Source organism: Xyrauchen texanus, chromosome 35, assembly GCF_025860055.1.
Source record: "Xyrauchen texanus isolate HMW12.3.18 chromosome 35, RBS_HiC_50CHRs, whole genome shotgun sequence".
Lineage (NCBI taxonomy): Eukaryota > Metazoa > Chordata > Actinopteri > Cypriniformes > Catostomidae > Xyrauchen > Xyrauchen texanus.
In genome coordinates, this window is record NC_068310.1 from 8,581,611 (window position 1) to 8,595,592 (window position 13,982).

The following is a 13,982-nucleotide window of genomic DNA, read 5'->3' on the forward strand; positions in this document are numbered from 1 at the left end:
AGTACTGTTAAAGAGGCATGTAATACAGATAGATTTACCACTTTTTCTAGACACAGATTCACTCACATTTTCTGGTGGTCACTGACTCTGTTCCTCAGGATGTTGATCTGTAGAAGATATCCATAATCATTTTAAGACTATTCACTCCTTTTCCATGATAAAAAGTTCTAAACATCTCACTGAACACAGGATATTAGAATTATGATGAATGAGCTGTTTGGACATTTGGCCAAAACACACAGATCAATATATTAATTTGGCTCTCCACAGAAGTAGACCAGTAAGACATTAAATAAGAGCTGTTAATTATGCTTTTCCTGTGAAGCATTTTCATAAATAACTTTGTTAGTTCTAGTAAACATCGTTCAAATATAATAAGTGATGAAGTCTTCTGCTTACCTCATATTTCTGTCTGGTAAACTGGTACTGTAAATCGAACTTCTCGGCCTCTAGCTGACGCCTCCAGCTCCACAGTTCCTTGGCATTATCTCTGGTAAGCAAGTGGGGCAACACAAAAGAGAGTAACTTCTAACTTCTTAATTGTCATAATTATCAATTAATTCTGTTTGATTGTACTCTATAATACTTTTAAATGATTCAAAGAGATTGTTAACCCATCTGCTGTTTACCTAATTTGGTGTTCCTCATCAAAACTGACTGGCCTATTATAAAATTGCTCATAAATCTCTTGTTATGCTATATTATCACCGAATATTGGATTCAATCTTTTTGTAAGCTTGTTTTCTTTCAATAAACAAGCTGACAATGTTTTTTGTCAAGCTGACACAGGTTTTGTATTTCATTTTGGAGCGTATTGATCATAGGCCTCATTGACCTGAGCTTATGCACCTCCGTTTTTGAGTGAAAAAAGCATTATTTGTGGATAATTTTGGCAATATTAAATAAAATATGAAAACATTCTGCAGTATGTATCACACTGGTGTGCTTTAATGTTTAACCAGTAAGTTTGTTTTAAATGCTTTTATTTTGTACAAAATGGTATGACTGACACACGATTCAATGTGTGCAAAACCCTTAATATGAGGAGACAACTCAGCTTCTCTCACTGCCACCTCCATAATAATTTCATGATTTACATGTAATGTTTACTGTGAAATGAGAAAATGAATTTTGTTTTAGTGGAATTTTATTGTAGTGCATGTAAAGAGCTCAAGGGGCTGCATCTGTAACTGTTGGCAGGCTTCTGGGGTTGGAGAGGGGCGTGTGTCGCGGTTCGGTCTTCAGGAACCGTGACACAGGATCGTGGATGTTTGTTTCACGATTTCAGTTGCGGTTTGCGTATCGTTACAGCCCTAATGTATGTGGTGTTGGAAGCATGGTTGTGTATCTGTCTGTGGGAGAGAGGGAGTGGTGTGGCTCGTCAAGCTGGTTGACATGATCTCTAACAGCTGTTTTTCATTACAGTGATAGCAGTGAGACGCCTTAAAACAGCTGAACATGCCAGAAGAGCGAGAGAGAGAGAGAGCGAGTTTATTATTGAACTGAGTGAAAAACCTGAAAAGAGGACATCTGCTGCACAGAAAGACCAGAGAAATAAAAGCCCTACCTAAAGCGTGTCACTGCTACCTGTCTCCTCCTTTTAATACCCAAACCTGGAGATCTGTTACACTGGTGCCAATACCCGGGAATCGATGAGACACGTCGTTGTGGAGTCCTCACCATTGATCAAGACTCTCGTCGGCATCCGGCAGAACCAACATCAGGCCCTCGTCGAGCTGTGGCTTGAGCAGGAGCAGCATTTTCAACTCCTGCTCCAGGTCCAATGGAGGAGCCTGGTCAGACGCAAGGGGGTTGTTGCTGCAAGGTGGTACTGGAGCAGTTTGTCGCCCAGCTGCCCTGTGGGATGGCTGAGTGGGTCCAGTGCCATTGTCCGGCCTCGCTGGAGGAAGCGATACAGCTGGCCAAGGACTACATGGTGGCTGGAGTCTCACTCTCTGTCTTCTTCTCTCTCTCCTGTACCTAAACCCGCATCCGCCCCTCCTCTTTCTGTCCCATTCCTGCCCCCATGAGGCTGGGTGGTCCGATGACCAGGTTTCTTCCCTGCTTAGGGAGGCCCCCCCCCCCATGCCTGTCTACCCTGATAATTCTGCCCCTCTCTGCTATCCCTCCTAGGTTGTCGAGTCCATTCCCAGGGGTTTAGGATGGGGCCTGGGCCAGTCTGTTGGAGCTACAGGGATCCAAGGCATTTCCAGGACTTTTTTTTTCCAGGTTTTCCCCATTCAAGCTGCTGTATGGCCATTGGCTGCACGGCGTACTCTATGCCATATGGGAAGCTTGGGAGGAAGGACATTCAAACAGTAAAAACTAAATTCAGTACTTTGTTTATCTTAGAGTAAAACTCCACACTTTGGGTCAATTAAAACAGGGGGATTTGATCCAAGCTCAGGATCGTCAAACCTGGCTGTATGACAGGGGCATTCGACTGCGGGAATTCACACTTGGAGATAAAGTGCTTGTATTGCTGCCCACCTCAAGCTCTAAATGACTCGCCAAGTGGCAAGGGCCCTTTGAGGTCACACGGCAAGTTGGGGATCTCGAATATGAGGTTAAGCAAATGCATAGGGGTAGCGCACATCAGGTTTACCATCTCAACCTCATAAAATCATGGAGGGAGGTGGTCCCTGTGGCCTTGGTGACAGTAGTTCCGGAGTGGGTGGAGCTTGGACCAGAGGTGACACTCAAACCTAATCAGTTCACCCTGGTCCCGTGTGGAGACCACCTCTCACTGTCGCTGCTCACAGAGATAACCAAGTTGCAAGCGGAATTCACGGTGTGTTCTTGCCTCTACCCGGTCACATGAACCTGGGGTTCCACTTGGGCCATGGCCAGATGCATCCACAAATTAACAAAACCACAGTGATCGTGGTAGAGGTGAGACAGTTTCTGGGGCTGGCTACTACCGAAGGTTTGTGCCTAGTTTCTCTGACGTTCGTTCAGATTGTTTCTTCAGAGCCAAATGCATGCTTGTGTTCATCATCTCACCCTTTTCTATGCTGCTATGCTGCTATGGATATCAGCAGTCACCCTTGCATGGTCGAGTGTTGTGCTTCCCCTGGGTGTTTCGGCAGCTGAGTCTGCAGGTGCTAAAAGAGTATATTCAAAAAGAGTATATTTACTTCAAAAAGAGCTCGTGCAAACACTTGGATGTTTTATAGATGTCCTTCTGTGTTTGTGCTGCTGGATGTGGCTGTGGCCCGTCAGCCAGCCCCCAAGAACCTCAGACCCAGATCCTGATATGGGTAGCCCAGGGATGAGGCAACTGCTTCTGACCGGTCTGGCCCGGGTGATCTCTCCAGCCCCACCATCGCCCTTGGGCCAGCTCCTCTCCACTATGGTGCGGGGCGAGGGTGCCTCCGTCCTCCGTGCGGAGGTTGCCACCATTCTGCCGAGTTGCGCAAAGTCTTTTATAGCCCTTATTTTATTGTGCCCAAGAGAGGGTGAGGGTCGTGCCCAATCTTGGAACTGCATGCCTTGAACAAAGCCTTACACAGGCTTCCATTCAGGATGCTAATGCAGAAGCGCATCCTGGCTTCAGTATGACATCAGGATTGGTTTGCGGACATTGACCTGAAGGACCCGTACTTTTATGTGTGCACCAGGCCAAGCACTTGTTGTATGCCCCTTTTCAAGTGAGCCTGTGTACTTGGGCTCAGTGCTCCATACGTGGTGTACACCCCTCAGTGTACTTCCGTGTGATGCATTTCCACTTTTCAGGTTTCCCCTTTGGTAAACCCTTTTTTTCCCCTCATCAGAGCCTTGCTTTGCTTTGGCCACTGTTGCTGTGCACCCTCTCCGTAGATAGGGTCCTCAAAGTGGTATAATTCCATATGTAAACTTCCCTGTTGGTAAGTCCATGTGAGGTATTCTCCACATGTTAACCTCCCTTGGGTAGGATGTGGTCTCCATAGTTCCCTCCCTCCTGTAGAGGGAAGAGCACTTCCCAGCTTTATTCTAGAAGGTGCTTGGCGGGTAATTGCTTAACAGCAAGTATCAGGAAAGGCCACTGTTGTAGCCTCCTTGGGTAAGTTCCCCCATTAATGGGACTAGGGAGATGCCTTACCTACACTCGATGGAAGGTCATGATGGGGTCGAGTGCTCGCTGCGAGGCACACAGCAGTTTGCCCGCGTCCACTCTTCCATACCTTGTGACACGGTTCAGCGCCTGTGGCGTTTCCTATAGGAACCCCTAGTGTCACTACATCAACACAACTTCGATTGTGTAACCCCTGTTCCCAGATGGAGGGATCAAGACGTTGTGTCCCTTCTGCCGTGGCACTGAACTGGCTGAACTGGCGCTGACATAGCCGGGACTCTCTATTGGCTCCTCAGCATAAATCTGACGCATGCCATCTCCTTTTAAGTATAAAGTTCTAATTATAAATTAGGCTGCTAGAGAATTCAAGTATAGAAAAGCAGCGCTGCATTCCATTCAAATCAGAAAGTCTGATTTTACAACTTCCTACTAGGAAAAGTGCAATGGAATGCATCTTGAAGTCAGAATTACAACTTGTAGGCTTGTGCAGAATTTCTCAACTCCGATTTCACCGAGATGCAGGGGTATGATGTCACACAAACATGTAGACACTCAGGGAGATATACAAATTAATTGATAAACATTCACTTTATTAAGTAATATCGATAAATGAGTTTGTTTCCCAATTACATGATAAAAAAACGCCTGCAGAAACAGGTGTATAAAACATTATAATCTCTTTTGATAATCGTACACCTGAAGCACAAATGCTAGAACTGCAGAATTATTTATTAGTTGGGTTGCTATGAGACATCTCTAATGACAGTCAAACCCCTGGTAAGCTAACAGGGGCGTTGCTGTTCTGAATATCGGTGAATGGAATGCATTTATGGTCAGAGATATAAAGTAGGAATATCCCACATCCAACTTGAATGGAACGCAGCATAGCCGTGTACCCTGACGAAACAAAATGTATTGCAACATTTAAATCACAAATATTATTAGATATATTTTTCCAGTTATTATAGACCTCCTTGGTAGATTCATTTGGAAATTATGATTTTTGAATGTCTGTTCGGGAGAAGTTAATTTCACAAAACAGTCATGCTGCAGTTTAAATTAGGTTTGCTTGAGAAAGTGTAATTTCAAGTTCTGGCTTTTGTGCATGGACATGTTTTAAAAATGTCAATTTGTATTATTAGTTAGCTGCGACCTAATGTATGATGCCAAAAGGCATAGGGTGACTTTAAATGCACGGCCCGCCACTGCTGCTGAAGGATTTTGTTGAGAATGGATCAGAACCCGATCCCCTTCAAGAGCTGTGTCGCACCACAGATGTGTCGCTACAGGCTTCCAAGACCACTGCACAGGCCCTCAGCAGATCTATGGTGTCCTCTAAATGTCACATCTGGCAAAATTTGTCAGATCTGAGTGACAGGGACAAAGATGTCCTGTTTGATGCCCCGGTATCAGCAGAGCCTCTTCGGTGACGCTATTGATGTTTTCACTGAGAGGTTCCAATTGGCTAAAAAGCAAGCCTATCCCCTTAAAACAACCCAACGGGATGACCCAAGTCAAACAAGGTTTAAAGAAATACAGATTTACAATTGGGTCATATGAAAAATACATTGCTTCCACTTGTCGAACTCACATGTCACCTCACATGTAACCTCCACTGACACTGTGGGCCCCTGGCAACAAACGAGAGCAACAAATGAAATGACATCAGGGTAACGGAGGTTACATACGTAACCTAGACATTCCCCTTCTGTCGCTCTCTCCACGTTGTGTCAGAGAAGCGACACTAGGGGTCCACTTATAAACGTGCCATGCGCTGAGCCATGTACGTGAACTGCTGATACAGGAGCAAGCAGGTATTCTTACATGCAAAGGCGACCAGCTGTATCAGACTGCACGTACCCTTCCCCAATGCCCCAAAAAGCCATCAGTGTCCTTCTGGTTACCCTGGATGGGGGGAACAATGTGATGGCCACCAACCTGGGAACGGGCCAGCCTGGCTGGGCCTCTTTTCTCTCTATGTTTCTGGCATAGAGCAACTACGGCCGGGGCCCTTACACGCATTGAGGGAAGGGGGTCTTAGCCCTTCTTTCAGGGGGAGAAGACCCTGCGGAGGCCACACCTACCCTGCAGGGGAGGCAAAGAGTGGCAAATACATCACATGGCCTGTTAGGACCTATGTGGAAAAGTTGGTGCAGTGGTAGATCCAGCCTCGTAGAGGGGGGAAGCGTACAGCATGGCGACCGAGGCAGCTGTAACTGCCTAAGGGAGACACGGGGGTCCGCTCATGAGGGAACAGTACCGCGGAATTACCCTCAGGGGGAGTCCGAACAGGAGGCCTTACCTGTGGAGCACCTATTCCAGTACAGGGTAGATTGGGTACCCGTAGTGGCTTGGTTCGGCTAGTTCCTCCGCTGAACTGCGGAACCAAAAAGGGCTAGGGAGGAGTCAACCAGGGACCCAAAGATGGGATCACCTGGGAACGGAGGCGCACTATTTTACCTCGGCTGAGGGAAAGGGCACCAGGCGCAAGCGATTCACCCAGCCAGATCGTCAGCATGTTACCGAGTTCTACGGGCTCGGACCTGAGAAAACACGGGACGATACTGACTCAACTCGGAGATTGTAAAATCTCGAAAAAGTGTTAGGTGTTGCCCACCCTGCTGCTCTGCAGATGTCTGCTAGGGAGGTGCCCCTAGCCAGTCCCCACGAGGACGCAACACCCCTGGTGGAGTGAGCTCGGACCCGCAGGGGGGGCACGGCCTGGGTGTGATAAGCCAATGAAATGGCGTCGACAACCCAGTGGGCAAGCCTCTGTTTGGAGACAGCGTTCCCTTTCCGCTGTCCCCCGAAGCAGACAAAGAGCTGCTCAGAATGTCTAGAGCTCTGCGTGCGGTCCAGATAGATACGCAAAGCACGTTCCGGACACAGCAACGAAAGGGCTGGGTCTGCCTCCTCCTGGGGCAGTGCTTGCAGGTTCACTACCTGATCTCTGAAGGGTGTGGTAGGAACCTTGGGCACATAGCCCGGTCACGGTCTTAGGATCACGTATGTGTCTGCCGGACCGAACTCCAGGCAAGTGTCGCTAACAGAGAACGCTTGCAGGACCCCGACCATCTTGATGGAGGCGAGCGCGATTAGCAGAGCGGTCTTGAGAGAGAGGGCCCTGAGTCTAGCTGAATCTAGCGGCTCGAAGGGGGGTCTCTGGAGGCCCGTGAGGACGATCGAGAGATCCCAGGAGGGGAACAGGTTAGGCCGGGAGGGAGTCAGCCTCCGGGCACCTATTAGGAACCTGACAATTAAGTCATGCTTACCAAGAGACTTGCCATCTATCGTGTCGTGGTGAGCCGCGATGGCGGCGACATACACCTTGAGGGTGGAGGGGGACAGCCTCCTCTCCAGCCTCTCCAGCCTCTCCTGTAGAAACACGAGCACTGACCTAACCGCGCACTTCTGTGGGTCTTCAGCCCGGGAAGAACACCAGTTTGCAAACAGACGCCAATTTAGGGCGTAAAGATGCCTGGTCGAGGGGGCTCTGGCTTGGTTGATAGTATCTAAGACGGTCGGTGGTAGGCCGGCTAGATCTTCCGCATCCCGTCCAGGGGCCAGACGTGGGGGTTCCAGAGGTCTGGGTGTGGGTGCCAGTGCGTGCCCTGTCCCTGAGAAAGAAGGTCCTTCCTCAGGGAAATTTGCCAGGGAGATGCTGTCGCGAGGAGCGTGAGGTCCGAGAACCACCAGTAGGGGGCCACCAGAATGACTTGCTCTTCGTCCTCCCTGACCTTGCACAGCACCTGTTTAAGAAGGCTCACTGGGGGAAATGCGTACTTGCGCAGCCCCGCGGGCCAGCTGTGTGCCAAAGCATCTGTCCCGAGGGGAGCCTCTGTCTGGGCATACCAGAGCGGGCAGTGGGAGGTTTCTTGGGAGGCAAACAGGTCTACCTGGGCCTTGCCGAACCGGTCCCAGATCAGCTGGACCGACTGGGGGTGGAGCCTCCACTCTCCTCCGGGCAAGCTTTGTCTTGACAGCGCGTCCGGCATCACATTGAGGTTGCCGGGGACGTGAGTGGCGCGCAGTGACTTGAGTCGCTGCTGGCCCCAAAGGAGGAGACAACGGGCGAGCTGTGACATGTGGTGGGAGCGTACTCCGCCTTGGCGATTTATGTAGGCTCCCACTGTGGTGCTGTCTGACCTGAGTAGGGCATGTTTGTCTCGAATTAACGGGAGAAACTTCCTCAGGGCAAAAGAAAAGTCAGCAGCTCTAGGCATTTGATATGCCAACGCAGCGGGGCCCGGTTCCGACGGCCTGCGGCTGCGTGCCCATTACACACGGCGCCCTAACCTGGTTTGGAGGCGTCGGTTGTGACCAGGACGCGTCGGGACACCTGCTTCAAGGGTACTCCTTCCCGTAGAATGCAGAGGTCTGTCCAGGGTTGGAAGGTTTGGCGGCAGGCGGTGGTGATTCTCACACAGTGTGTGCCGCGGTGCCATGCTTGTCTCAGGACTCGAGTCTGAGGCCAGTGCTGAGGTGGTCTCATATGCATCTACCCCAGCAGTGCGGCCGCCGCGGAGGATGCCATATGCCCCAGGAGCCTTTGTTGAAACGTAAAAGGGACCACAGTGCCTGGCTTGAAGGAAGCAAGGCATTTCAGCATCGACTGTGCACGCTCGTTGGAGAGACATGCTGACATTGAGAGTGAGTCTAACTCCATGCTGAGAAAAGAGATGCTCTGAAACCGTTGCGAACTTACTCTTTTCCCAGTTGACCTGAAGCCCCAAACGGCTGAGGTGCCTAAGCATCTGGTCTCTGTGCACGCATAGTAACTCTCGCGAAGGGGCCAGGATGAGCCAATCATCGAGGTAATTGAGTATGCGTATGCCGGCTTCTCGGAGCGGGGCAAGGGCTGCCTCTGCGACTTTCGTGAAGACGCGAGGGGACAGAGACAGGCCAACGGGGAGGACTTTCGTACTGATACACCTGACCGTTGAATGCGAACCGAAGAAAGGGTTGGTGTCGTGACAGGATCGAGACGTGGAAGTATGTGTCCTTCAGGTCTACCGCTGCGAACCAATGTAGATGCCGGACACCAGACAGAATTTGTTTCTGGGTGAGCATTTTGAACGGGAGTTCAGACAGAGCCCGGTTGAAAACTCGCAGGTCCAAGATCGGTAAGCCGCCACCTTTCTTGGGTACAACAAAGTAAGGGCTGTAGAAACACTTCTTCGTTTCGGTTGGAGGGACAGGCTCTGTCGCGTCTTTTCTTTTTTTAGTAAAAGAGAGGCGATTTCCTCACGCAGGGACTTTGGCATATTCGCCGTATACTGTGGAAAAATTGCTGCCCGCGAAGGGGGTCGGAGCCTGGCAAACTGAATTGCGTGACTGAGTCAAATGGTCCGGTGCAACCAGCGTGATGGGTTGGGCAGTGAAAGCCACGCCTCTAAACTCTGTGCTAGGGGCACCAGGGGACGAGTATTTTGGACGTACCCGGCGGGGCTTCGCAGCGGGGCGGAACAGGAAGTACAGCGTTGGGAGGCAGTGAAGCATCCCGAGGCTCTGGTGCTGAGAACAGACTCGAATCACTTACGGCAGGGGGCAGGTTCGTGACTGAGGAGGAGGTCTGATGTTGACGTCCTCTGGACTCGTCTGAACCGGCCGGCCAGGGAACAGTCATGGGGCTGAAGGCAGAATGTGGCCGCATCCAGCATGCCGGGACTGTTGAGACCTGGAAGCAAAGTGGCATTTGTGGGCCAGGTGACCCAGAGTCAAAAGGAAATAGCTCTATTATTGAGAATGTAATGAATTTAACAAAGTATTCTCCTCCCGGCCCTCCACCGGGGAATGGAGCGGTCTTACCAGCTCCGGAGCTACCGTCTTGGTCTCTGGATCGGTTATCCCGAGCTCGGACGGAAACAAGCAAGCGTGCCGGGGAGGCGGGGAGTTTCGAGGGGGTTCACCCGGCGTCGTTGTCCCCGGATCGTTTTCATCGCCCGCGGCGCCTGCCTCAATCCCGTAGGAGGCGAGGCGCGGGGGGTGGCTGAAGTGGCTTTCTCTCACTACAAGAAAAAGCCTACGACCGCAATGCTGTCATGGCTATGTTCTCGTACTGAAAACATAGACCATTCATAAAAACGCTACCTGCATGTGATCGCAACCCAGGAATGCAAGGCAGTTTTTATGACCATCAGAGGTTGGGAAAAACAACGCATCCAGAAACTACACAGGGGCGGAAAAATCATCTTTAAAAAGATGCGTCCTGAAAAGGACGTTCAACGCCGCTGTGTTTTGCTCTTTTAGAATAACTCTTTCGAGTTGTCTGCACTGTCGAAGCGCCCAGGGGCAAGAATGCACAGCCGTGCATGAAGGAGAAAGCCGCTGTTGTGCGCCATAAAGTCCAACAGCATGCAGAGCGTCAGAGGATTTAAACAGGAACTTGGTGTGTAACTTGCAGCAGACTGCATGCACGACCATCGGCTCCAAAGAAATTTTCTGAATGAACTCCCGTATTTGCCCCGCTTAAATACCCGTATGTCCGGGGATATGCAAATACCGGCTGCCAACTTCTCATTGGCCTTTTTTCATAGATCAGAGGTGTATATCAGCGCTCAATAGAGACCCCTAGTGTCGCTTCTCTGACACAACGTGGCGAGAGCGACAGAAGGGGAACTAATGACATCCCAGAAATTTGGAAATCAGCTTTTGTTTTTCCTTTATTTGAAGGGGGAGATCCTACTATTTTAAATAATTATAGATCAATTTCAAAGCTTTGTGTTCTATCAAAAATACTAGAAAGTCTAATTAGTGAACAGTTGACATGTTATCTTAATACAAATAAAGTTTTATCTAATAATCAATCAGGACAACTGCTGTTTTGAAAGTTCTAAACGATATTGCGGAATCTTTAGATAAGGGAGGTTACTGTGCATTTCTTTTTATTGATTTATCAAAGGCTTTCGACACAGTGGATCATGAGATACTGTTGCATAGACTTAAATAATTTCTAAAACAAAATATAGCGTGATTTGATAAACCAACACTTTTAAGCGGAAGAATTTACAGATAAAAGGTAAACAATCAGAGTCATTAGAGATTGCTAAGGGTGTCCCCCAATGATCTGTGTTGGGACCCCTTTTATTTACTATTTATATAAATAGTCTTGATCATGACATTCAAAATGTGTGATTCCATTTTTATGCTAATGACACTGTTATGTATTGTAGTGCTTCCTCTAAGCAGAAAGCCTTGCATAATCTACAATTAGCTTTTGATGCCATTCAGTTATGACTTAACAATTTAACTTGTTTTGAATGCTGATAAAACTAAACAGGTGCTATTTTCAAGTAAAAAGAAAATAGTAAATAATCTTACTTCTCTTCAGTCTTTGAAAGGAAATGTAATTGAGTTAGTGAAAGAGTATAAATACCTTGGTATTATTCTTTATCTTTTAGTTCTCACATTTCTCAGCTAAAGAAAAAAACTGAAAACAAAGCTAGGGATTTATTTCACAAACAAGCTCTGTTTTTCATTCAATGTAAGTAAGAAACTCATCTCTGCTACATTCCTATCAATACTTAATTATTAGGATCTTGTGTATCAATTTGCTCCAACTTATCTTCTTTCTTCTTTGGATGCTGTGTATCATGGTGCTTTAAGATTTATATTGAATTGTAAACCCTCAACACATCATTGTACACTGTATAATAGAGTAGCTTGGGCTTCTTTGTTAACTAGAAGAGAAATGCATTGGTATACAACTATTTACAAGGCAATCTTGGAGTTATTGCCCTCGTATCTCTGTTGTTTAATCCAACGGAACAGTGTTGGGAAATATTCCCTTCATTCTTAGAATTGTTATATTCTTTCCTTGGTGTCTATGGAACATTTTAAATGTATCATTCATCAACTTGAAGATGAATCAATGACTTGTAAGTGTTTTTAGTATTGTAAATGTCTGTTTTAATTTATATAATTTATGTATTTCTTTTTTGACTTATTTGCTGTCAATCTTGGCCAGGACAGTCCTGTAAAAGACATTTTTAATTTCAGAGAGGTTTTTCTGGTTAGATTATGGTTAACCTGAGAGCAGAGTCATTGGCATTGTCGATGTCCAGAGGTTTGCGGCGATCATTCAGAATCTTCTTTTTCTTCTCTCTCTCAGTTTGTTTCTTTCCACCCCGTTTCTCCGTCTGCAGAGCAACATCACAGATTTTGAAAGCTAGTGAAGATTTTGCAAGACAGTCCAAAATAATTGAAAAGGTTACAACACTGTAAAAAGTGGTAATATGCAGTTTTCCACATTTCAAAGCTCAGTTGTCATTGCTAATTATATTACTATAAATGTATAGGGCTTTACTTGGAGCTGAGTTGGCATACCAGATTATATCTATAGAGTGTTACTAAACTTACTAAACATTAATGTAACCAACATGCCTGTGCTGTTTTGTAGTTTGGTTAACTAAAGGAATCAATGCAAATTAGATAATGGCACAAATTCAGCCATAACATTGTGCTGAACACGATTTGAATGGCACAATTCTCCACATGCTGGTTCTGAGACTGTACAGCAAGCGCGTAGCCAGAAAATTACATTTGGGTGGGCTTCAATGCTATATGCAATAAATCTTTGGATGTTCGATGTCATCAGAGTGCACAGAACATCATAACCCTGACTGCCAGAATAAAAATAATTACTGTCTTTTTTTCTGATTAGGTCTGCCGGAACCAGAAACATTTTTCATATTCTATAGATCTGTAATAAATTTATAAATTAATATACTGAGGTTACCAGAGCCGGCCAGATCCAGCTCCGTTCCTGCTTGGTGTCAGACACCACTGCTATGTGTCTCTGTGATGACAACTAAATGCAGCCAGTGCCAACCAGACATCACTCCAGTATTTTAGGTTGGACTTCAAAGGATGGACTTATGCCAACTCCAACTGTAAGACATGGGATACTTCATATGCCACTACCTGAACCCCCGAAATGACCGGCCGGTTGAACTGCGAAGCACCTCACTGATCTCTGTCTGCATCACCTTGGTCTAATTATGGACTCTGCTCTTGAAATGGAATACATAGACTTTCAATTATTTGCCATCAAAAGCCTTCATCGGCCAACTAACAAAGGACAATTCATTTAAATAAACTTCTGCAGTTAATCCAGGATGGACTTCAAAGACATTAGTCATTAATCTTACAGTTCATACAAAATCTTTGTTTAAACACTGACCCTTAACACTTACTTTGTTTACAAATTTTAAACCATGACTTGCACTGTACATAAATAACTAATATTGACATTATATTCATGCTGTTTAGCCAGAGGGGAACTGGCCCCCACAGTGAGCCTGGTTTCTCCCAAGGTTATTTTTCTCAATGATGAATCTAAAGCAGAGTACTCACATGCAGCGACTTCCAGCGACATAGCAACCTAGTCTCATTCATTGCTAATGACAACTGGCGACATGAGCAAGTGACCTCCGGTGACTAGATGTGGGCATGGCGGGCGATGACAAAGCTGAGAAAAGTTTAACTTGATGCAAACTTTTGGGAGCGACAACCAATAGGAGTAAAGACTGTGTCAGTGGAGTTCATGTCATCCATCTCTTTGAGATTATGTTTATGAGCGATTTCACTGTTCTATTCGATTGTATATAAAAAAACAATGATGCATGGAAAAGAAGTTGTCGGCAGTCTGAGAGAGTTTGATTCATGCATAGATAGTTTGTGCCTCTTATTAATGCTATGATGCATTAAGCACTGCTGCAGTTCATATAAAACCCCCAGCAGAAAGTGCATTTTTAAGAACAAGAAAAATTATTGATTGTCAAATGATAATAAAATCTTAGTTTTACTAGGAAAATGCCTCATCTGTGACCATATTTTCAAAAGATATGGCCAGACATGCAGTCTACCAATAACGTCAGAGCGATAACAGTAGGGATGCCCTCTGGCAACTTCACAGTATAGATACTAA

The 13,982-nt window shown here is 46.8% G+C and overlaps 1 protein-coding gene across 1 annotated transcript in view; it reads right to left on the reverse strand.

Annotated features, from left to right (window-relative positions):
* The window catches only part of LOC127628454 (troponin T, cardiac muscle isoforms-like), a 32,213-nt gene that overhangs the window by 1,375 nt on the left and 16,856 nt on the right, over positions 1-13,982 (reverse strand). The window contains exons 8-10 of the mRNA XM_052105202.1: positions 12,083-12,192; positions 400-490; positions 67-107 (exon numbers count right to left, since the gene is read on the reverse strand). Of these exons, the coding sequence (XP_051961162.1) occupies positions 67-107; positions 400-490; positions 12,083-12,192 (242 nt within the window). The remainder of the gene's footprint in view (positions 1-66; positions 108-399; positions 491-12,082; positions 12,193-13,982) is intronic.